Raw genomic sequence first — 26,086 nt, 5'->3', positions numbered from 1 at the left:
TAAAACCTTTACTTGAAACATAAGGAATGGTATCAGACAGTCGACATTAATTTAAGATTGGGCTTGCTTTTTACATCTGCCTGAAGGCATTCATGGCCACAGCTTTAATTATTGCTACAGATTGGATTAGTCAGGTGCAATTTGCTTTTTAAAAATGCAATTTTATTTATTTTTAAAAATTTTCAGGTGCAAAATGAGTACAAACAGTGGGTTAAAATAGACCTAATGCAGTAAAAATCCCTAAATCATCTTGGGTGTATACCATTAAGGACAAAAAGGCACAGGAATGAAATTCAAGAAAGAAGAGAGAATCTATACTGAAAATTACGTTCTGGCAGGGAGAAATGGAGTGAAAGTTAGGGATGCTGATGGACAATGTCCAGAATGCAGTTAAGCATAGAAAATGAGATCAGACAGCTGAGCCTACTAGGCTACCATATAGAGTTGATTATAATATATAAGCAAGCCTTAAGGTGTTTTGCTACGGAAAATATGGCAATTTCCTAATTTCTGACCCAGAGAAACTCACCCACTATACCATAGTGGCAGATTGTGGTTTCCAGGGAAATTCCTTGTATGGATTTATATAATATCTGTAAAAACCTGAAATGAGTTCTGTACCATTATCTGTCAGTATTCATGGGCGAGTACAATTTTCCATTGTCTGTGGGTTGCAAGAAGTGGTTGAAGGATGACCCTTAATCTTCCCTAACAATGCCTTTGTAAAAATGAATAGAGGATGAGTTAATATTTTCCCTCTTGGCCCAAGTGATGAGGCTATCAAATTTCAAAAGGGACCCAGAAGAATGAGGTCAAGTAGCCTGAGAAATACTATAAAACACACAAAATAATGTAGAATTGCAATGCCTTGTGGGGATGAGTAAAATGATCTCAAACCTGATGTGAGGATTGCTGTAGGAATATGGAAATTTCCTGGGCTCATGGTAGAACAGTGGTAGCCTTGATAGAGTGCCCAGAACTAGATAGGAATGTGACTACATCCAGTGCCTGTATCTCAGCATAAATTGCTATATAAAGTGAACTCAGTTGCATACTGTGTAAAGAAGGCATGGGACTATAGGTGAGCAGATGGTAACTGTTTACTAATAGTGCAGCACTCCAAGTGTCATTCAGTTCTTTTGTCCCCTTAGCACGGTCCTCTTTTTAATTTATTAGGCACCTGAAAATCTTCCCAGGTAGGAACAATAGGTTATTGTTTTTCATTCTACTGCAAACAGCATTTGGGGGTTTGAATGATAAGTCTCAAGTCTTCTAAGTTTCCCTATTCTTTAGAATGATTATTATTAGTTGTTTCATATATTTTATGTGTATTTCCGCTAGAAGTATATGTAGGAAACTATCCACATATCAGTAGGTGTATTTTTCTAAAGTTAGGGACAGGCTTACCATGTGCTTCTATCTATAGGTTGGACACTGGCTTGCTATGTCACATATATGTTTATGTGCTCTGTGCAGTGATTCATGCAGGGGTTAATTCTGTGAACACTCTTAAGTTCGTTTTGGCAATGGGGCATGCTGATCTGATGTGTGTTCTTATCTTTATTGGGTAAGTGCTGATGATGATTTTCTGCATCCCCTTATATCTAGTCAATACTGGGAGCTGGCTAGCTATGTGTCCATCAAGTATTAGACAGTCTGCATGCTCCAAAATGAAAGATAGTCACACTGAGTCTAAGGTTTCCCATCACTGTTCTAGAAATAGGACAAAAGTTACTTAATAGGGTAAAGAAGACAGTAACCAGGTAGAATGGGCTAATTCATTCTGCAACAAAAAAGCCTGTCATCCAACAATCTCTTTTTGCCAAGACTTTTTTTTTTTTTTTTTTAGGTTAGTGGTACAAGATTAATATCAGAAAGAAGCCAATAGTTGAGATGAATGCTGAGGTTAGAAGAGTTCCCCTAGGGCCACTTGCCCATCCTAGGGCCAGAAGTTACACACAAACTGGTTTAAGTAATCAGAAATTGGTTTAAACCTGTAGCAGAATGGAAGCTTAATGCACATAAACCAGTTTCAGAATGGCCAAAACTGTTTTAAGATGAACCTGGTTGAATGTAGTATCAGACTTAACTGATTTGGGTCAAACTGGTTTATAAAGCTTCTGTCCCAGACCCCTTCCTGATTCAAGTTAAATCACAGTCCCCCAGCATCCCAGCATGCTTTCCAACCCTCAGCTGGGCTGTGCTGTCTGCTCCAGAGAGCAGGGCTGGCCCTGCCCCTCGGCTTCTTAGCTAGTGCAGTGAGGGCTGGCTGACAAAGGGGGGGTGGGAATGGGCAACAAGCCTGGCTGGAGACGCAGCCCAGTCTACAGAGGGGGGACTGCCCCCCCCCCAGTCAAACCCTGGTTGGGGCCTGGGGGGAGGGGGAGGAGCAGTTAAACACCCCTTCCCCTGCTCAAACTTACTGCTGACTGCAACTGTGACCTACAAATCCCAGAGGCACCTGGAAGCAGGAAGAGGAAGTGATGAGCAACCCTGCAGAGTCCTCTTGCTGTTAGTCCGAACTGCAAAACCCAGAGACCTCAGGGGCAGCAGGAAGAGGAAGTAAACACACAGCCAGAAAACTGTGCTCTAGTGCCCCCTGGTGCCTAGCCTGAGCCACTGCAGATATGTGGCTGAAGCAAGGGTAAATGCTCACTTCTGTTTCAATTTAATCTGTGCATTTCAGACTAACCTGCAAAGACGGAATCAATTCAGCCTTGGGCTTTTTGACAGTCTGCACTTAGCCCCGGTTAACAACTGAGTGATGACTCTGCCCTGTCCTAGCATCTCTTCCACTAAGTATAAGGGAGTGACTGTCAAGGTATTCCATGACTCATCTCTGAAGTTCTGTGTCGTGATTATAATTGAGGGGTGGGACATCAGTCCATCATTTACAGCAGTGCTTCTCAAAGTGGTGGTCTGCGGACTGGTGCTGGTTTGTGAGTCGCTGGTCCCTGGCGAGTTGCCAGGAAAGAAAGAAATATATTTTCAGAAGCATAACATTGATATGTGATAGCACCACGGTTCGTACATTCCAACACTCCAGGTGATGTCACATTGTGTAAGGTGAGGAAAGAGAAAGAAACAGCCAGTTGCGCACTTGTGTAGCACTGTTACATGCAGTTGCTGCCACCGGCTGAACCAGGCACTGGTCCCTGGCCCACTGGAAAAAAATTGCTGGTCCACCACATCAGATAGTTTGAGAAGCACTGATTTACAGCACACACAGAGTCCATCCTTGAAATCAGGACCCCAATACAATGATATTGTACATTATATAAAGAGACTGTACAGCAGAGGTGGGCAATAATTCTGGGTGCAGGGCCACTTACTGAATTTAACAAACTGTTGAGGACCACATGGATAGTCCTACCCCTTGACAAGTGCCCTGCCCCTTGGTCGCCATCTTGGGATCAGAAGTCCCGCTCCTAACCTCTGACCTTTGTCATTGGAAATCCCTCCCCTTGACCCTGGAAGTACTCCTTTGTGAAAGAGAAAAAACAAATTACATACTAGGGGAAAAAAACCAAATTACATACTAAAAATCAAACACCCATAATAATATATTTTAATTTAATTAAAAACTATATTTTTGTCCTGGTTTGTGGACACTTGTGGTGTATATGCAGAAGTGATTGCATACAGGGGTTTGTGGGGAGTGTGTGTGTGTGTGTGTGTGTGTGTGTGAGAGAACCATGTAGTGCAGAGTGGCTGGGCAGGAAAGTGGCAGGGGGAGTGGAAATGAGTGGGAGCACAGGGCCAGCACTAGTAGGGTCCGGAGCAGGGTGGTAGGAGTGTGGGGTGTGGGCTGGCAGCAGTCTGTGGAGCTGGGATGGGCTGCACCAACAGAGAGAGGGGGGAGCTGACCTGGCTTCATAGAGCCTCTGCTGGCTGGGAACCCGTGCTCCTGCTGCCCTGCACTGGGCCCCACTGGTGCTGGCTCCAGGACACCAGTGTAGGCCCCACGTTCCTTCCCAGCTGCTGCCGGCTCCCACGCATCCCCAGTGCCCCTGCCCCAGCCCCATGGTATAGGTGGGGAGCAGTGTGCAGCCCCAACCCCATGTGCCCCACGCTCATCTGTAGGTTATGAGCTGGTGTTCAGTGCAGTCCCCTCTCCCTGTGGTCAGTGCCCCATGCTGCAGCTGCTCACAGGCTGCGTTGGGCAGTCCAGCCTCTCTGCCACATCACCACCACCCACAGGGCAGCAGGGCCAACAGAGAGTAGGCACAGGCAGCTCCAAGTGGCTGCAGCACAGGGTGCCAGCTGTGGGATGGGGGGCGGGGAGGGAGCACTTTTCCTTGTGCTAAGCACCAGCTTGTAACCTGCCGTGGCTGTGTGGAGCAGCCACTGGGCAGCACAGAGGTGGTGGTGAAGCAGCTGCACCACAGCCTAGCTCAGCGTGGGCTCTGGGTGGGTGTCTGCACCAAACACTGTCTGTTGGCGATAGGGGAGCACTTTCCTCCACGCTGAGCAGCAGCTTCTGCCAAGCTGCTGCTGCCGCATCTCAGCCCTAACGGGTGAGCCTGATGCCAGCATAGGGCCCAGGCTAGCAACAAGAGTGGGTTACAAGCCAGTGCTTGGTGCAGGGAAAAGCACCCCTCCACTCCCACAGCCAGTGCCCCATGCTGCAGCTGCTTGGGGCTGTCTGTGCCTGCTCTCCTTTGCCCCCACTGCCCCACGGTGGTGATGCAGCAGAGACAAAGGGCAGCCACGCATGGCCTGCGAGCAGCTGCAGCATGGGCACTAGCCATGGGGGAGGAGGGGAGGGCATTTCTCCCCCATGCTGAGCACCAGCTCATAACCCATGGGTGAGCATAGGGCATGCGGGGTCAAGGCTACACACTTGCTCCTTGTCTGTACCACAGGGCTGGGGCGGGGGCACTGTGGGGTGTGTGGGAGCATGGGGCCCATGCCGGTGTCCTGGGGCCAGCACTGGTGGGGCCCAGAGCAGGGTGGCAGGAGCAAAGGGTCCTGGCCAGCAGGGGCTCTATGGAACCAGGTCTGCCCACCCCCTTCCTTGCTGGTGCAGCCCAGCCTGGCTCCATAGACTGCTGCCTGCCCACACCCCAAGCTCCTACCACCCTGCTCTGGGCCCTGCCGGCTCGGGCCCTGAGACACTGGCACAGGCCCCGCACTTCTGCTTGGTTCCACACCACTCCACCCTGGCTTTCCCACCCACCTGCCAGCTCCCGGCTGTATGTCTGGATTGTGGGGCTCAGCATGAACCTTCCCCGAGGACTGGGGCAATCCCCACGGTTCTCCACCCCACCCTTCTTACCTGAATTCCCCCATGCTGGTGCAGCCACAAACAGCCCCACAGTCCCAGACCAGAAGCCCCTGCTAGGGCTTCCCCTGGGTCCTACTGCCCCGACTCCTGTCATTTTGGACAAGAGTCAGGGACAGATAATTATTAATTTTCAAACATTTCTTTTAGGGTCCCTGTCGGCTGGATAGAATGGCCTGGTGGGCCGTATTTTGCCCACCCCTGCTGTACAGACTTTATGGACAAAACAGGTACAGGGAAAGGGGAGAAACTCTCTCAAGGTCGCATAGAAGGTTGTTGGCAGAGCCAAGAGCTGAACATTTGTTTGTACCTTTCTATCCCAAGGTACAAAAGAAACCTAGAGAGTAAAAACCCACCCCTTTTGCTATTACTTATGATTTGAAATCTCAAAACATTTGTGGATTTCCACTTGTCCCACTTGGGAAAGCAGAGCAGGGTAACCAACACCAGCCTAAAATGGAGGTATGGTTTGTATTGCTTTCAAAACCAAAGCCTTGATAACACAAGTGTTGTGAAAAATACAACTGCCACATTTCAGACTGGCCTTATGGCAATAGTGTACAAACTTCCTGGGTTTGTTGGACTGTTGCACTCTTGCAAGAGCTTTGATTGCATGGCTGAACTCAGCACTAAAAGAGCCATGTTGTCATAGCGAAGTTGAGTTGAGTGAAAGGATTCATCTCTCACCCATTTTGCATTTTAAAATTACAATGCATCACCGCAATATACAGCCAAACTTTTATTGCCCATTCAAATAGCAGCACATTTAGAACTCTTCTGCATCTGTTTGCCTGAGGCACCAGTGGTATCAATTATAAATTACATGGCTTAAGAAGAAATTTTTGAGGCAGATTGGGCAGGTGCTATCAGTTAGGGGGCTCATATGTGCAGGGGGATAAGTAGCAAGTGGGAACTGTAGCCTGCAATTCCCAGCCTGCATAAGAAAGAACTTGTAAATGTTTAATAAACTTCTGGCCCTTGCCTTGAATGAGATCCTATTAATAAACTTGAGTGGCTTGAGGACAGGTATTGTGTCCGTTACTATAGCATCACCTTGCATAAGATCTCAACATGAGAGATGCAGCAGAAGGGAGGGAGGATGAGCCTGTGCAAGTTAGTCTGAGGTTGGGTGGAGGTGCAAACAGCAGCACTAGGTCCAGTGATACCAACCTCAGCATTCCCAGTTCCTCCAGCTGCAGCGTTTGGACTAGCCACCTCCTTTCAAGGTGCCTGCCCCTGAAGAGAAACACAGTATTGCTGCAGCAATTGTGCTCTTAGATTTTGCACTGGAGTTCTTACTGACTTTCTTGTAGGATCAGTGTTGATGTTTTTCTTCTTTTTCTGTGATCCTTTCCAGAGCAACTGGTTGTTTTCCCAGAGATCGGAAGGTGAACAACAAAGACTCCCAAGTCTGAAATGAGCAAATATGACAGCATTTGTGAGTGACTATTAATCAAAAGGATTTCTTAAAGAAGAAAGACAAGATGCCTTTTCAGGGGTTTAATTCACTGAGAGAGAGATTTTTCAAACCAGGGAAAGAAGAGGTGAAGAACACTGTTAGCAACTCTCTGGGGAATTTGCAAAGGTAAAACCTGATAGAAAATTCCAAGAAAGATCCTTTTTTTTCCAGTTAAAAAAATCTTAAGTTTATATTCTTTAAGAGAAAAGGCAATGAGTAAAAAATATGTTAACAAAACAACAGGCATTAGAGTTGCAGAAAAAATAGCTACGTGTATATTGTAAAATAGATTGCACCTCATCGCAAAACTTTGCATGTGAAAGTAGTAACATTACAGCAACTCTAAGCCATGTTATATTAACAAGAAAGGTGAAAATAAAGTATGAAATATTAGTCTAATGGTATGCAGTGCATGAAAAAGTGCTATAGTTTTAAAAACAATTTTAATACCTAGTGGAAGTGATGATTTGTACTTATAGCTTGCATAAGTGATGATATTCAAAAGGATTTAGACTCCTAACCACCTAAATAATTTTTAATATTAAATCTAGGCTCCTAAATCACTTAGAGTAAATTTTTTAAATGCCTAAAACAATTCATAAAATTGGTTGCATGTGTTCTACCAAGAGGAAAAAGTTAGCAATTTTGCACAAGGAAAAGGCAAAGTAGGTGAATGTTTGCAGCAGAAAATAAAATCCAACCTTGTCATCTTATTTTGGAGGTTTAAAATAAAACTATTTTTATTTTTCAATTAAAAAAAGACGCACACATGCACACATGCACCCCTGCCTTCTCCCAACAGATTCAGTTGATTAAGTAAAGGAGAAATGTATGACATTGAAGTATAATTTTATCATAAAAGGCCCTGATTCTGCAGTCCTTTACACAGGTGCTGAACACTAAACTTACTGGTAGCCCTATTGACTTTATTTATTTATGTATATTTTATGAGCAAGTGGCAGTACCTTCAGTGGTGCTTCTCACATGCTTCATGTTATGAACCTTATTAAAACATCAGGCAAGATCACAATCCATTCTACTTTCCTAGTTGCAGATACATTATGTACTACTTTTGATTTTCATTTGGGAATGTCAGTTTTACTTTAGTCCACTTTCAGTTCTAACATTACTCCATTTAGGGTATTTTTTAAACCAAGCTTGTTCATGTCCTTATGAACAGAGATACTGAGACTTTCTATTTTAGCAGTCATGTGGCATATCATGTGGCATATCCCTGTGGCCTGTAGGCAGTGAATTTGGTTGCCTCATGGAAAACCTATGGAGCTTTCAATTCTTTGTCACCCTCATCTTGATGCACAATACTGAGGACGGAGGGAACTAATTCACTGAGGACTGAGCTGAACTTTTTGCTTATAACATACTGAACCAAATTAAAATTTATGTAAATCAGAAAGTTTTATTAAACCTTTTCTTTTTAAATGGATATGGGCCTCTGCCCATGCTAGTTTTAATAATCATGGGAAGAGGAGGAAGTAGTGAAACGCAATGAAAATCTATTCTTCCTGTATTTATAAACCAAGTAGCATTTAAAATTTAATGAGTAAAACCTTATTCTTGGGAGTCCTTACAACCTAAACTAATTTGGATAGGTTTGAAAGGTTTCAGTTAGTTATTGAAACATATAGATTTTTTTTTTCGTTTGAGGTTCATTCTCCAGCACTTGAACACAAACCAAAACCACAGACTTTTAGTTTTAATGTAGTAATGCCACATTCAGCCCTGATTTTTGTTCCTTATCCAGCTCTATTGACTTCAGCAGGTTGTAAAACAGGACAGAATTGGGCTCATTTCCCAGGGTTTGATGGATGACTGATTATATTGCTTCAGATTCTTGATTTAATCTTATCAGTTAAAATAACTTTGCTAGATGTTTTTGAATGAGCTACATCTGTCCCAATACAGAACTAGTTTAAACTGCATTATACAGTGTATTCTTCAATAGGCAAATGTCATTGGACACCTGAAATTCATTCAGCTGATTCCAAGTTTGAATGAGTGAGTATTGGGACAGGGAATTGGCAGGCTTTAGCACTTTCAGAGTAAAAAGACTTTTTCTTCTGAAAAACCTCAAAACTCTGCAGATAGAAGCATTTCAGTGCAGGTAGTTGTCCTTATACAATAAAGTGAAATCTCTTGCCTGGTTTGCTCTAAGGGTTTCAGCTACCTGTGGCCAGTTGCAGGTTCAGCTACAGCCCTATAAATTTGTAGTGCAGGCAAAAAAAAAAAAGTACTATAATCTACAACCGCAAACTGCACCAGTGCATTTTACTCTTGTTTGAAACTGAAGAAAGATTCACCAGCACATCTTGTTTTTATAGAAGTTTTACCTGTTTCTGGTAGAATTGGGTACAAGTGCATCTATGCCAGAAGCACCTAGCAATGTCTGTAACCCAGGAAATCCCCAGACAGGAAACAAGCTCAAAAGAGATATCCACTTTTGGATAACTTAGGGGTTAATTAGGATAACCAGTATTTGAATATTACAGTAAATATGTTAATGCTTTCTATGTTGAAACTGTAGAATGTTTTTAGTATGGTTAGCAGTATTAAAACTGTGGATGAGAGATTTGAACATTATGGGTCACTGTCTTGTGTTGCTGGGCTCCCTACTCTCATATCAAAGTTATTCTGAAAGGCAACTCTATCTAGCTTAATTTCTAATTTAATTTAATTTGCAATTGAGTTCTTATTTGTCCATCATTATAGAAGCTATGCAGTTCGGAATGGTTTTATTTCTACTTTACTCTTATGCAATTTACAAAAAAACAAAAACAAAATAACCTTCTTAGTTTCTATACCAAAATCAATCAGTAAAGCAAGATGAAAGAGCACTTATGTGAGAGTTATTTTTCTATTTGTAATTAAAGTTTTAAAAAGTTTTATTCTTGTGTCTGAATTTAGAAGAGGCCAAACAAAAGAGAGCTAATAAGTAAGGGAAACCATGACTTCTGGAGATATTTGCATGCACATTTTATGTCCAAATGTTTAGAAAAATAAAATCTTTGAGAAGCAATTTATATATTAAAAAGGAAGGAGGGGCATGTTTAGTCTAAGAGACAAATTAACAGATCTATGGAATGACCATGCACAGGAAAAGCAGAGGTACAACACCATCTACAACACTTTGTTCATATTAAAGTAGGCAGAACACAAACAGCACTTCTGAAGCAAGCTTCAAAAATGTTTTAGACTCATAAGAGGATTTGGAGTTTTATTGTTACCGTGATAGTCCCAGAAATACACAAAAAAGCAAGGGGTTTTTATCTTGCTTTGTTGGGTCTTGACCTGAAGATGGGTGCTTTGTATTTTCCGTCACATGCCAGCAAAAGAAAAAAATAACCTGCCTGAAAAGAAAAAAAACTCCTTGCCTCCGCTTCGATACATAAGCATGTGTGGTCTGTAAATGTGGCTAGGATGCTGTACAGGTGTTCTGTATACCTGTCCTACATCTTCCTAGAGCCCAATTTATTTTTGGCTCACATTGTCTTAGTTGTTGAAATAAATAGCAAAGCAGTTCCTTGACAGAATCAAGGACTTGAGCACAAGTTCTAGTCTTCCTATTTCATTTTTAATTTTGAGATGTGTGATGAGAGAATGTTTTCATGTCTCTGTATTGCCAATTAACTGAAAATGTGTAAGAATGAACAGATATTTTACCTTGGCACAGTCTAATTTTCACCAGATGATTGAAAATGATGCAATTAATTAAAATCCTACCTCCTTCAGAAAAATCGAGATGCAGAAATGAATCAAAGAACAGTTCTTGAAAATAATTGACTGAATAAGTAAATAACTTCTTAGAATATATTAAAGGAGGATAATGAAATTATTTACTTTCACCTATTAATCACTACTTCAACATCAAAGCTATGCTTATGAATTAAAATCTATTTTATCTTTTCACTTTCTATGTTCTTTGCTTTTGGCATCTTGGTATCTCATTCAGGTTGGACAGTGGGGCCAGATGATCAATTTCAATTTGTATCAAATTCTCCCACAAGAAAAAAAAATGTTAAAATTAATGACTTAACCATAAAATCCACCCACACAAATCCTTAAAAGGAAGGAAATGTCCAGGAAAATGCTGTCTTTTTAATATATCTTAGATCCACATAATATTTCATAGCTAAAATTCTGCTCCAATCTTAATTGGATGCAAATTCCAATATCTCCAGTAACACTATATACATACCTCATTTCTTGTGGTAGAGAGATAAAGAAAACCTCAATAAAGCAACATCAATATGTCATATCAATGTTCTGATGGACTATACACCATGTTATCTTTCCTGTAATTAAGTGCAAGCATGGAATTGGGGCTTTTCTTTTGTTTTATATTGGGGCTTTTTATTTTAGATGGGAAATAGAATGTATGATTTAGCCATTACATTTTTAAATGCAAATGCTGGTTACTTCCCGATTCTGGAACAAATTTTGTATTTGAAAGGGTAGAGGAAATTCCATAAGAAACTCTTAAATCCATTATTTCTATATTACAGATTTGCACAATCTTCAGTTTAGAGCACTAGCTGCAGATTGGGAACAATATGTTAACTTCTTTTATAAGTTTACCCTCAAAATACTACTGCTCTCACCAGGCACCTCAGTACGCTTTTAATCCAGTGGTTCTCAACTTCATTATACTCAAGACACCCCTCAGATAATGTCAGCTTTTAAGCTTCCACTCATTTTTTTTCCTACAGGAAAATAATAGAGCAATTCTTTTGTTGCAGCCAACTGAGAGAGACCACAAGTCAGCATGTTTCTGACACTATGAATTCCTATTTGAAATCTCTGGGTTTATCTTGTGAATCATGTGTAGGCACTAGCACACTTAAAAATGCTAATATTGTGTGGCATGCTGTGGCACCTGTGCAAGGATCTCATGGTACCCTGGTGTGTTGTGACACCCTGGTGGGGAGTCACTGTTTTAAACAGATCAGCCAGGGACAGCATGCAGGCACATGCCCTGGCGACATTTCTCTGTATTTGATTTCTACATGGGAATCAAAGGAGTCAGCTATTGCTCCTACAGCTGCTGTGCTGTCAAAGGTTTACCAGAACTCAAGGCTCAAAGGGAAGAGGAATTTCTCCCAAGAACTAGTAGTGTCTCTGGAACGGCTGCTTTGCCATCCACACAGCTGCCGGACACTATGGAAGTTCCAGTGAAAAGCAGCTGGTAGTTAATGCTGAGTAAACTCCTTAAAGGAGGCAGGGATTTAAAGGAGCAGCTCTTTTCTTTAAAGTACTGTTTTCATAAGTGATAATGTTATTTTCTTACTGATAATTTTAAATATCAAATATTTAAGTGCTTCATTGGCTTTGGTTAGTAAACTTGACTGTATTAAAAAAAAAAAAAAAGAATCCAACTTTTGTATCTGTGTGAATCCAGGGAGAAAAGATCACCCAGTTGAACCTTGGAGACTTGAGTTCAATGCTCTGCCTTGCCCTATCACCCTTACCCTGTGTGCCCTTGAACAAATCACCTAGTCTCCCTCTATGGGACTCCTGGAGGAAGTATACTAACTGGGGTGTACATCCAATTCCCCATAATCTGCAATTACTCTAGCACTACTGACACCAGGATTATGATGGACATGGAAGGAATGAACAAATCATTATGAAAAAACCCTCAAACCTCTGGCAAGAAAGTTCATTTACTTGTGAAGAGAAACTAGAATGCTCAAATAAATGTAGCAAACTGCTGTTACATGTGAGTTGCCTCCTTTGTTCTGGATTTCCATCAGCACACTTTGTGCCAGACATTAATTTTACTTCCTAATTGCAGTGGTCACTTGGACTGTGGCTAATTCTGTTCTGATGGTCCCTAAGGCCCATCCAGATGAAAGCAGATGGGTCTGTGGCACCATATACTGCACATACAGGCATTCCCTATGCTGCTACCTTGCAACGGGGGTGCTGTTTTTGACACTGGGAAATCCCGGGGTCAAAAAAACCCATGCCAAAAAAAAAAAAAAGCAGGGTGGCGCACATGGCAGCAGCATGCCACCCAAAACCAGAGCCTGGCCTGCCAGAGCTATGCTTCAACTGCTGCTGTGGCTGGTGTCCTGGGGCACCCTCAGGACCCCAGGTAGGGTTTCTTGGGCCAGCACAGTTTCTGGCCTCAGCCTCCCCTACCCCACTCAGGGTAACTCCCTGTGTGCCAGGGTGTGTGTGGCACAGGCGTTCTCCGGGGACAAGTAGCAGTGGTACAAAGTGTGCTGCTGCTACCTGTCCCCGGGGAGACAAACATCTGTTCTTGTCTGGATGCTGCCCAAAAGGCTAATGAGTGCTGTAGTCTAGTCATGTCTTAAGTACTGCCACCGACATCTCTTTGACGTAAGATGACTCATGACTGAAATAATTTCTCATCTTTCACTGTTTTAAATTAAAGGACACCTACAATAGTAGATATTAAAAAGGTAACATAGAACAGTAATATACTACAGCTATGCTTCAGGCCAGAGTCCTGAGAGAAAGTATGAATAAATTCTTTATCAGAAAGAGTTAATTAAACCATGTCATGTCTTTGTAAAGCAGCTCAGTTCTCTTAGCATCAGTAGTTCAGCTCATAATTTCATGTTACTCACAATAACAGGAACAAAGGCATTCTCTTCTGACTCCATTTCTTCAGAGCAGATTTTCGGGTAACAAATAATATAAACAAAGGCTTTGTACTGTAGCAGTGGACTAACATTTTGATTCAGTGATGGGCTTAATCCTATGTTTAAATTTATGTAGTCTCATTGACTTCGGTGGGTTTATCCTATGTACAAAAGTTAAGTCTGTGCTGCATTTTGGTGGATTGAAGCCTAATGTCCAAATTCACCATTTTAAAACAATGCATAACAAGGGAGATACTCAGCTGCTCTTCAAGTCAGAGGTGTATCAGGGGAGTTCCTCACCATGGGCAATAGCAGTGCATGGGGCAGCTGAACAGCAGCTCCAGTAAGAGCCCATCCTGCTGCCCTGGTTCCTCTCTTCCCCTTAGTTATGTTACTGCTTCAAATTCAGTCTAATCTGACACTATCAGTCCTATCAGAAATACTCCTTGTTAAAATAAAGACTATGACAAGTAGTGTAACAAGAGGTGGGTGAGAGGTGTTGGATTTTCCCCCGTACTTCTCAGAACAGTGCCTTAATTTCAAAACTACGGAGTGTTTTAGGGGTAGGCTGCTTGAAATCTCTGCTTTGTATATATAAATGCTCACTTGAGCAAGGACTGGGATCCAGATGAGTATCTAAACTTCCATGCTGGGGCGTCATCCTTATTCTCATGGTTTCTACATAAATGAATACTTGTATTTGTACAGAGTAGAACACCACCCAGAGGAGGGGTGACTAGACCAGTGGTGGCCAACTTTTTGGTATGCGTGTCATAAATTGTCCCCCCACCAAGTGCTACTCAGATTTGCCTCTTCCTCCCAGAGATGCACCTGATAGAGTTTGTGCCTTGAGTCACTTCAAAGGGAGGCAGAGGGGCTCAAATCTCTGGCCACATGGAGAAGAGTGAAGGCAGGATGATGCTACAAGAGCATTACTGCCGAGAGTGAGGTTAACCCTTATCTGGACCTCAACTGCTGCAGTCCCAAAGCAAGGATCCAAAGCCCTGAATTTAGTGGTGGCTTCAGGGCCAGGGAAGGATTAACCTGGCTCCTAGTAGTACATGCTGCTCCTAGTAGTATGTGGTGCCTCTTTTTACTGAATGTCTGGGACACGCATACCACACACAGCAGCTGCTTTTGCCACCTGTAGCATGCTGTGGTTTGGTCACCCCTGGAATAGATTATATGCTAGTGGCTAAAACAGTCAGTTAGAAAATAGGAAAGATATGTCTTAAGGAAGTTAGGTAGTCAGGGGATTACAGGGAACATCCACTCGTGGATTAAAAATTGGCTTAAAGATGGAAAACAAAGAGTGAGAATAAATGGTTAACTTTTAGGATGGAAAGAAGTAAACAGCAGGATCCCCCAGAAACCTGTGTTGTGATCAGTGCTGTTTAAAATATTCATAAGTCATCTGGAAAAAGAGGTGAGTAGTGTGGTGGCCAAATTTGCAGATGACACAAAATTATTCGAAGAGGTAAAGACCACAGTCAATTGTGAATAACTGCAGAAGGATCTGGCACTATTGACTAAATGGGTGACTAAATTGCCAAATGATATTCATTGTAGGTAAATGTAAAGTGATGCACGTGGCCAAAGTAACCCAAGCTATACCTACACTATGATGGGCTCTACATTAGCTGCTACTGCACAGGAAAAGGATTAGGGAATCATTGTGCACAGATAGCTAAAAGCACCACCTCAATGCTCAACAACTCTAAAAAAGGCAAACAAAATGTTGGGGATTATTAAGAATGGAATTGTAAAAAATGATAAAATGAAAGCATCATTCTGCCTCTGTATAAAGCCATCGTGCATCCACATCTTGAATATTGTGTCCAGTTCTGGTCCACACACCTCAAAAAGGATATAGAAGAAGATACAGATGAACTGGAAAAGGCACAGAAAAGGGCAACAAGGATGATTAGTGGTATGGAGGGGCTTCCATATGAGGAGATATTAAAGGAGCTAAGCCAATTCAATTTAGAAAAGTGATGTTTGACAGGGGACATGACAAGGGTTTACAAAATACTAAATGGTGAAGAGAAAGTAAGTAGGGTTTATTATTTGCTATCTCACAATATGGGATCTAGGGGTCCTAAAATGGAACTAGTAGAGAGTAAGCTTAAAACTAACAAAAAGAAGTTCTTTTGCATAGTGGCCATATCTATCCAAGATGTTGGCTGCACATTCATTACTTGTATAAACAAGTACTGAGTGACTGCACAGTAACTGGAGTTACTGCACATTAGTGTCGCTGAACGGCTTTTAGGTGATGCTGATTGCACAGTAGCTTGTTAATACTGAGCAGTAGCATCACATCATGCTTCATGCCACATGATGCTACTGCACAGTAGTAATGAGCTACTGTACAGTCTGCATCTTGTTTAGACATGGCCAGTGTGTAATTAAAGTGTAGATTGCCACAAGATGTTGTGGAAGCTAACTGTTTAACCCAGGGGTGGGCAAAATATGGCTTGTGGGCTGGATTTTTTATGCCAAAGCATTTTGTCTAGCCCGCAGTAAGTCCCTTGGTACTGCCTGCCCTAGGTGTGTGTGTGGGGGTAACCCGGGCCATGGTGTGGGGGGCCAATCCTGCTGCTCTCACGTGTGCAGCAGGGCTGGGGTGACACAGTGGTTGGACTCCATTTCCCAGGAGCTCCAGCAATGGCTCCTCCCGGCTGCTGCTGCTGGACCCAACGTGCTGCCCAGGCACCCTGACCCGTCTGCCCCACATTGACTGCTGGGGGTGCTGGACCAAGGAAGCAGGCAGGGTCTCCATGGCGAACAGCTGGGACCTGTGTAAGCGTGGTGCATGGCCGAGTAGAGTGGGACAGGTGGGCAGGACTGGGGATTGGGTTTGGGATCATAGGGCAGTGACAGTGTGGGGCCAAGGGCAGAGGCATGATCTGCTCCCCACACATCCCTGTGATGGGCAACTGTTCTGTGGGCAACGGTGTGTGGGGTGAGTATGGGGTGAGAGTGTGTGGGGTGCAAGTATGGGTCTGCCCAGACCCCATACTCTCACCAACCCAATGCCCAGCCCCATCTGCCTGTCCTGCCTCTAGACATGGCTCCCCACTTGCCCATGGCCCTATCCCATCTGCCTGGCTGGGTGCCATGCCTGTACAGGTCTCAGCCAGTCTCCACGGAGGCCCTGGGATCACTGGGCTGTGACAGCATGAAGCACAGCACAGAGCAGAGCTGTGATCCACTCCCTGTACACCCTACCACTGCCTATGGAGCTGGCACCCATTTCAGGGATATGTGGGGAGGGGATCATAGCTCTGCCCTGGGCCCTGCACCCACGCTGTCACTACCTCATAATCCTGTTTCTAGCCCTGGCCCTGACACTCACCTGCCTATCCCACTACTAGATGCCACTTCTCACCTGCCTGTGGCCTCCTCCCAGTGCACAGAGGGCCCCTTAGGGAGTTTTGGTTAGCTGTTGGTGGGCTGGGGGGTGCTGACCCACCCTGCGATAGCTTACAAAAACTCCTGAAGTGGTACTCCAGCCAAAATAATTGTCCATACGTGGTTTAACCAGATTCAGAAAAAGTATTGGACAAATTCTTGGAAGAAAGGTGCATTGGTAGTTATTGAGCATGGGAGTTAGGGGCATGGCCTCTGAATCAGAACTTGCTAGGTCTTAAATTCTGGGGGCTACAAGTGAGAGAGGAACAGTGGAAAAAAGCCTGGTTGTACCCCATTTACCTTCCCTTTCAGCATCCACTCTCTGCCACTGTGTGACATGGGATACTGGGCAAGATGGATCTATTGTCATATCCAGTAAATGGTAGTCCTGTGTACTTATGGTTTAAATCATTTCAGGTAGTGGAGGCATTTGTACCTGAGTCTCCCACACCCTAGCTAAGTATTATAACCCCCTGAGATGTTGAGATATAAAGGGTTGATCCCTCTTGTATCTGCAATTTACCTCTAAATATTTTTGTCCTAGCTGAAACTGATGGATTAGACACAAATTCACAAGTTTTGGGACAAGCAAAAGGCCATTTTTCAGAAATGTACTACTCCTCCAGAAAGAAAAAATAAGCCCTGCTTATTACCCCAATGCATTTTTTCCCCGCTGATTGGTGGTGGTATTTATAATTTCTAATGAATTCAATACAGCTTTCTTTCCCACAAGCATCCCTGGTATGAGCAGCCAGCCAATCAGATGTCCAGCTATCTGATTCAGACCTGTAAACATGGAAGTTTGCACGCTCAAAAATCTCAAGTAGTGTTGGAAGATTCATCTCTTTAAAAGTGCCACTGATTTTTTTTAATGCAATACTCTATACTAAGAGAGAAAAAGGACACAGCCATGGGGTTGTGAGGACTGTGTTGCTGCCATGCCCATGTCAGCAAATTTATAGATGGAATCCTTCATTTATTTTCATTCCTTTTTTTTACCATCTTGCATTTTTAGGAAGCTTGATGGCACCAATGCAGAGGAAGACCACATTGAGCTAACTGAAGAAGGAAGGCCCGTGCAAGCAACCACTCACAAATCTCCCCTGCTTGGCTGCTACTGCTGTGGACTGCCCAAGCGCTATATCATCGCCATAATGAGTGGCCTGGGCTTCTGTATTTCTTTTGGCATTAGGTGTAATCTGGGTGTTGCCATAGTGGAAATGGTTAACAACAATACAGTTTATATTGATGGAAAACCAGAGCTACAGGTAAGGAGGCATTTGTATGTCTATGTCCCTGTTCGTTCCCTTAATCATAGTATTAAAGTACCTAACAAACAGTTCTGCTATTAGTAACTCTGTGTAGTAGGAAAGAGTATTAATAGCCTCACTTTACACACATGATCACTTTATACAAACCAAGGGTGTAGACAGAAGTGTGGTTCGCCACTGTAACTCACAGTGCTTCACAGGAAATGCCATGAGTTATAGTGATCTCCCAGACCCAACAGATGTTTGCTGTTCCATGCTGGGGATTAGGGGATTGATCTGCAATTTAGAGAAGATGTGAGTCTGAAGCCACTCTCCCTTAGCCCTGCTCCTCCCCCCCTTAGCCTGGGCACTGTCTTCAGAATAGGAGGGAGGAAAGGGAGTGGAGGCGGCTCGTTGGCCAGCTGGTGCTGGAGGGTGGGATGGGGCATTGGAGCTCCCCTGAGGTGGGAGGGCTCCAACCCACCCACCCCACCCTTCAGTGCTGGCTGGGAAACCCCCAGAACAAGCTTCCTCCACTTTTCTCTCCTCTCACCCTCCCCATTCTGAAAACAGCACCAGGAGCGGGGCTGTACTGCCCTGCCCCTGGAGCATGCTGACATAAGTGAATGAAGGCAGTCCACTTTGGAGCGTCTTCATCTGAACCCTCATATAATGAAGGTTCATATTATTGTGGGATTGGGCCCTTTTAAAGCACTCTGCAGCTATGAACTTCTGCAAGGGCATGGCTGTCGAGCACTTTCAGTGGCTGATCATGCGACAAAGTGTCATTTGTATTAGCACCCCATGTGACTCGCTCAGGTAGCTTTTGGCAGAACCACAAACTGAACTTGGGTCTTATGAGCTTTAGTCTGACATCTTAAGTACAAGATGATCATGCTTAATACTTTGCACCCGTACAAAAAACCCTAGTCCAAAAGGTGGTTGAACAATTTCAACTTCTTTTGACTCTCATGAAGGTTGCCTCCCAGCCTATCTCCCTGGTTCACATCATAAAATGTTACAGGCAGGGCTGCACTGCTGTGGTCCATGTTGCCTCTGTTGCCAGTATGGCAGGCTCATTTTGATTTCTAAACTGCTTAATTTTACATTAGATTAAGCCAAGAAATTGCTGTTTCGGGATCTGTATACTTCTCATGTCAGAGACATTTGGGGTTTTGGCTAGAAATGTTTGCTTTTGTCTCTGAACTTAGATATTTTACTGTTTAATTATTTGTTCAGTCATAGATCATGATATGCTTTTAGTTAAATGCATTCAGAAGCATTTCTCAAGTATTAGTCACTAGGGGTGTGCAAAGTGGGCGCTATTTGATTTAGATTCAACCCGAATAGGGGACAGTGATTCATTTAATTGATTTGGATCACTGTCCCTGATTTGATTTGGCTGAATTTGAATCTGAAGATTCAATGCTGATTCAGAGAATCAGTGATTTGGACATAGACACAGCTTGAAATGTTTTTTCTACGTGCCTTGAGGTAGCTGGCATGGCTTATGATCACTGCGATGCTGGGGTGGATGGAGCATCCCACAGGATGCGGGGCAGGGGTCCCATGTGCTCGGTGGTGAACCCAGAAGTGGACCAGTGTCTGCTGGGGAGCGCATAAGGGCCCCCTTCACACTCCTCCAGCTTGGCAATTGGCCACAGGGGGACCCTGGGTGTTCCCCCCAGACTCAGGAGGCAGCAGTCACTGAACCAGAGGGTTGTCGGAGGGGGCCATCTGCACGCTTCCTGGTGGACCTGGAAGTGGAACAGAAATGCTTCTGGTCCACTTCTGGGTCTGCTGATGTGTGCTTGGGGGCCCCACCATGCTTCTGTGGGACACTCCATCCACCCCAGCATCACAGCATTCATGAGCCCCTGCCACTTAGAGATATGTAGAAAAAACATTTAAAACCGTCTTTGTGGTGGAATTGCTGAATCTCTCCGAATTGATTCAGAGGGTTCTGATTCGATTTGAAGAGATAAAAGGGTCCTCTGATTTGATTCAGATTCAGAGATTTGGTCACTGAATCGGGCCAAATCTCTGCTGAATCAAATCAGGGACTGAAGCTTCACACAGCCCTATTAGGCACCCAGTGCCATTGTATAAGCATCTAACCTGCATTCATTTCAGCTAGGATTAGGCACCAATGTGCTTTAAATATCCCACTAAGTATTTAGGCACCAAATATTTCTAAAACTCTGGCCCTAAGAATGCTGGCCTCCATTCTTGGCTTTATTGCTGACTGCCTGTGTAAACCTGAGCAAGTCTCTTACCTTTTTTGTACCTTTTGGTTGATTTTCTAAAACAGGGAAAATACCTCACATCACAGGAGAATTGAGCTGTAATTGATACTTTTTAATATGCCTTGAGATCCTTGGATAAAAGGCACTAGAGAAATAGAAGTTTCCATTATTACCATTAGACCTGGCTACCTATGGAGAATCTTGGCTCTGCTGTTGTCTACACATGATGTAAAACTTGTGTAAGCTGCTAAGAAGTATGCAATTTCCTGCTGTTAGATCTGAAAGAAAAAGCAGTATAAGTATTCACAGTCTTTTTAAACAGGTTTTTTCTCCTACTCTCCCCCATCTTTTTTGGAAGTTTCAAAAACTCTTCATAATGTTTTCAAAGATAAGAATGTGTTAATGAGCTCCAACTGGGATCACAAGGACTCTTTAACCCATAGAGAGATAAAGTCAAAAAGATTATTCTTTATGTCTAAGAATGGGAATTAAACCTTTTTCCTTCCTCTCACATTTGAGCCATGGTTTCTCCTCCTTTATTCTTCCTTCCCTCTGAGTTGTCAAACAATTTGTTTCCAGTCAGAATCTGTGAAAGCCAGAAGATCCCTATCCACACCAAAAGTGGATGGAAAACCTTCTGCTTTCTCATCTGCAATCATTAGCCATCCTTGAGCCAGTTCTACGTTCACAAATTATGACTAAATCTATTTGCTGTCTCTGTGCTTGTTCTAATTCTTGATCTTAGACACATCTGTCTTGTGCTGCTTCTCTTGGTGCAGCAGGACTAGGCAGGAAAAACTAATTTCCCGTGCAGTTAAGGGTGATCCCAGCTGTGAAAAGGCAGGTTGAGATAGATCTGGCTCTGCTTACAAGCCTAGATTTAATGTGCTTTGGACACAAACTGTTCCTTTTTCCTGGCTGGGCTACTTCTCTTAGGTTTCCCAAACACTGAGGAATTGGCTGGGTATTTATGCAGTCAGGATCCATCATTATTTTAGGATTAAATTAGAAACCACTAGTAGAAAATCAGGCATGTTCTACAACTTTAACTTCATGGTTTAAGACAGAAACGGAGTAGGCCACTTCATTTGAGTTTTATGTCACTGAGGAAAACAGATCTTTCAAACCCTTTGTAAGAATGGCTGTTTAATTAAAGCTGTCTGTTCTTTTTCAGATCAATGAGAAACTGTTTTGAATTTTGTTTTTTGTTTTTTAAATCTGCCAAGCAAATTTTGAGCCTGCTTCTGTAACAAAGAATGAGGCATAAATGAACCTTAAACTCAGTGCTAAAGACTGTCTCTGGTTTCCATATTTTCATTTAATAGTGTTTCAGTGAGAACTATTCAGAATCTAAATCGTATTGGTGCTATTCTCTCAAGATCCATTTCAAGGCTATCAGTCCTTCCTCAACACTTCCATATGATGAGGATGTTCATGAAATGAAATATCACACTTTGCCCATGTCCAAAAATAGGTGTTCTGAACAAAGGATGCCATGGAGGTACATGTTTACAAAGGATGACAACATCCTTCTTCAGGGAGAACTGAGACAGACCGAAATATATTTCACGTTCACTAATATCAAAGGGAGGCAGATATCCAATTACATTTTGTCCTCATGCACACTTTCTTTGGTTTCTGGATTTTCCCTTTTACCCTCACAAAGCATTGGATGTTAGTGGAAGGTAGAGATGAGAGTTTGACTGGCATGTGCTAGAACGTAGAGGTGAGAGTTTGGCTGGCTGGTGCTCCTGTCAGCACTTCAAACTCTTGAGTGTCTGGCTGGAAGGTCTGGTTTCTGCACTCAGAGTCAAACCAGTTGACATATTTGAGGTCAGGAAGGAATCTCCCCTCACCTCAGAGCGATAAGGACTATTGGAATTTTTTTTTCTTTCCCATCCTTTTTTGAGAATAACCTGAGCATATTTTAGCTCATATTCCCTACTATTGGAGTGGCATGGCATTAGCAGTACCCTTGTCTCTCCTGCCTTACCAGAGAAATGTTATTGGATTTTTTTTATATGGTGCTTTATCGCTTTAGGGTGTGAGTACTCACAGAGGATGATTTTGTGGACTCTGGACAAATGGTTACCTTAGTATGCAAAAGACTGGACTTGATGGCCTGGGAAGGCCTTTCCACTTTAGTATTCCTATACACATTGTTCAGTCTTTGGTCTGTGTGTTCTTCAGATATTTGAGTGCCATTGCTCACCCACGTTGATTGTGCTCGTGTGCTAACCTACTGCTAATATAAGCATTATCAAGCTTAATCTAGGATAACAGTAGCTAGCTAAATATTTTATCTAGGTTTGTTTCCAGGCTCCTTTTTTCCATAGTAGTCACTACAGCAGCTCATCTTCAGATGTTGCAGCCCTATCCCCCAGTACCACTAACTGCAGGTGGCTATGATAGATATCTCAGGATTTGATAGTGAAAATATTGTAATTAGATTAAGAGGACCAAACAGCCAAAAACAAAAAAGAAAAGAAAAACAAAAAGAAAAAGAAACAGAAACCACATTAAAGGAAGTGATAAAAGGGCAGACTAGATAATTGTCAGGGAAATTAAATGTACCAGATGAAAGTGATCAGTCCCTATTCATGTTAAGATTATGAATGAAAAGAGAGTTGCAAATGGGAGTTGCATTATACTGGAGAAGCAGTTGGCAACAGACCCTTCAAATTAATATTGGGTTAAAGTTTTATCCAAAGACTTAAATGAGAAAGATCTGTCCTTGGCTTTATTCTGGCTGAGTTTAAGGATAAAAATCAGCTGCTAAAGACATTATCTCAAATAGGCATCAAGGAACTATTCAATGACCTATCTGTTATACCTTATGTGACTGGATGGGAAATGATCTGTATGCTTTCAGTGTAGAGCATCCCCAATATGATGGATGATACGGATCAACTGATGACCTTTGAACAGCTTCCAAGCACACTTTAGTTTGGAATCAATAAGGTTTATATTCTCCTTAGAGTAAAAATGCTGTTTAATTCACAGAAAGCTCAATTCAACTGGGATCCGGAGACAGTAGGACTTATACATGGCTCATTTTTCTGGGGTTATATTGTAACACAAATTCCAGGAGGATTCATCTCAAACAAATTAGCTGCTAACCGGTAAGATAAAATAATGAGACAAATCAAACAATTAGTATGATTGCTTTTTTGCTGTTTAATGGCTGCTGGGATGGGGTCAAACTGCATTGCTTTTGCTGATCTAAGTGCTTATAACTGCCTACGTCCCATTTAGACATCTCCAAGACCAGTCTGAATCATGTTCTAAGTACCTAGCTATGGTTAGTCCCTAATATTAATTAATAATGCTTATTTATCGTGCTAACTTTGCATTGGAGCCTGTATTCCGTTACTAAGTTGTGGGATATATTTTCAGAAAAATGAATTCAAATATAACAATGTTCCCCAGATTTTAAATGATGTTTTAAACATTGCATTTCATGGTGTTTTGTTTTACTACTTTGTGAAATTAATTCTTTGCTCCTCTTTCATTTATTTTTTTTGTAAACAACCACAATCAAATGTAATTGTGATCTAACTGTATTACATTAGTGAATTGGTTTTCTAGGTATATACTGTGCTATTGATGCACAAAGCATAACATTTCTGTGGTCATATGACTTTCATACTCCTGGTACATGCTCATTTAAAAGCACCATGGGATCTGAGCTCCAATCCCAACAACTGCAATTCCAACTTGCCGGCATGACAGAAGGTATGATTTTAAGATCAGGAATTGGATCCCAATCATGTTCTTTCTACTTGCAAGTGCAAGTGCAGTGGATTATTATCCTGGGCTTTCCCTGCACAGGCAAGCTGAAAGCTGGGTGGCTGCAGCCCTGTGTCCTAGTGTGACCCTGTACAGCCAGGGATGACAATAAGCTTATTGTTGGCCCCAGGCCTGGGGCAGCCCCAGACATGCCACATGTACAATTTATGGTGCCATACAAATTACCTGGAAACATACTCAATATTATGTGTAGAACATTTGTATGGCTGGTTTGCAATTTTATAGTACCTTCTAAAGGGTGTACACATTACACCTTTGCCATTTTTGCCACCATTAACACATTAATTGCAGTATAAATGTAACTTATAGAAGGGCCCTCAGAGTCATCAAACAGAATGACTATCAGAAGTGGGTTTAGAATTCTGGATATTCTGAGAAAATGTAGGTTCTTGAAAACCCAGTTAAAAGGGTATTTCTATTTACAGTAGTAACATTAGAGTTTGTGTGTAAAGATATGCAATTTTTATGCAACCATATTTTACAATGTCAGTCTACGTGAACTCATCTTCTACCCTCATTTTCTCTTTTAGAAGTCATAAGATGAGCTTGTTAAGACTCTGATCTGGGACTCAAGACATACGGGGTTCTATTTTTTGGCTCCTTTACCTATTCTCTTTCTCACTTGGATAAGTCACTTGATCTCCTTGTGCTCCTTCTGTAAAGTGGAGATGATATTTCCTAACTCCTGTCCTTTGCTGATCTTATCTGTTTAGATGGCAAGCTCATTGAAGAAGAGGCTGTCTCGCAGCATGAGATACCTAAGACTCTTTATATTGTGGAGCTGTTGGTTGTAGCCATGTTGGTCTGAGGATATAGACAAACAAGGTTATTTGTGTAAATGTGATATCTTTTATTAGATCAACTGAATAGTTGGAAAAATTCAGTTGGTCTAACAAAAGAGAGTACATTTACTCAAATAACCTTGTCTGTCTAAGATCTTTTAGGTACTCAGATAATTTATAATAATAATTTCAGGTTCAAATGCACATCAAAACAGCTGAAAACCTTGAATGTACCCTGGATTTGCATCAAAACTATTCAAAACCACACATTTCCCATTTTTAACTTGCAAAATACTGCATTAACCCACATTTACAAAGATCACTATTCACTCAGAATATTCATAAACTATTTAATGACATTGTACCCTTAATTTACCATTCTCTATTAAATGTGTTGGACTGCACTAGGGTACCTTTTTAATTTGTTCATTGTCATATGGTAATAAAGAGACCCAGAATGTGAAGCATATCCTGATATTAGCTTTCAGGAATAGGACACCATTGGTCAATGGAGTCCATCATTTAAGAACTCTGTTCTGATTTCACAGTGACAATTTGCCAGGGATCAGAATGATGATGAGAAAAGAATACATGAATGAATTAAAAGAATATTACTATTTTTAGCCCTGGCAGAGACCAATTACTTTTACATAACACATAGTGAACTGCTGGCAGAATGCTTGCTGGTTTTTGATACAGTACTTGTTCTCATAAATAGTAGCAAAACACTGGTTAATTCCATTTCAGTCGCTCTTAAATGGTGTCTTTGGCATACAAAGAAACTGAATGAAATAAAGTAATATGGAATGCAAATTCTGTTATTAATCATGCATGTAACAAAGATCTGGCTTTTTGCCATTTATGGATAATTACTTTTCTTGTTTTTATCTGTATCTTTACATAATACAATGTGCTGCCTACATTATTCCCTAAAATGCATAATATATGCCTCGATGGCAAGAAGTGATGATAATGGAAAATTAAATTAAATGGCAAAATATTTCTCCTGAATGAGATTCGTTCCTAAAGATCCTTGCATGATAATTCATCTCCTTTCTTTTTTGGCACTTCAATTATTAGAGCACTTTTCCTTTTAACTCTGCTCAATTCACTGTTATTTTCACCCTTTCCATCTAACCCCAGCTCATGTCTGCTGTGTTGATCCATTGAGCCCTTCTATAACACATTTTACACCAGTCTGGATTGGGGGGCTCT

At 42.2% G+C, this 26,086-nt stretch overlaps 1 protein-coding gene across 1 annotated transcript in view; it reads left to right on the top strand.

Annotated features, from left to right (window-relative positions):
- Positions 1 to 6,732: 6,732 nt before the first annotated feature.
- The window catches only part of SLC17A8 (solute carrier family 17 member 8), a 38,513-nt gene continuing 19,159 nt past the window's right edge, over positions 6,733 to 26,086 (top strand). The window contains exons 1-3 of the mRNA XM_090041056.1: positions 6,733 to 6,869; positions 17,799 to 18,051; positions 23,283 to 23,401. Coding sequence (XP_089897182.1) covers positions 6,769 to 6,869; positions 17,799 to 18,051; positions 23,283 to 23,401 — 473 coding nt within the window. The 5' untranslated portion in view covers positions 6,733 to 6,768. The remainder of the gene's footprint in view (positions 6,870 to 17,798; positions 18,052 to 23,282; positions 23,402 to 26,086) is intronic.

Source organism: Crocodylus siamensis, chromosome 4 (assembly GCF_052110815.1).
Source record: "Crocodylus siamensis isolate JL-2025a chromosome 4, ASM5211081v1, whole genome shotgun sequence".
Lineage (NCBI taxonomy): Eukaryota > Metazoa > Chordata > Crocodylia > Crocodylidae > Crocodylus > Crocodylus siamensis.
Note: the sequence above shows the minus strand (reverse complement) of the source record. Positions and strands in the feature narration are given on the sequence as shown.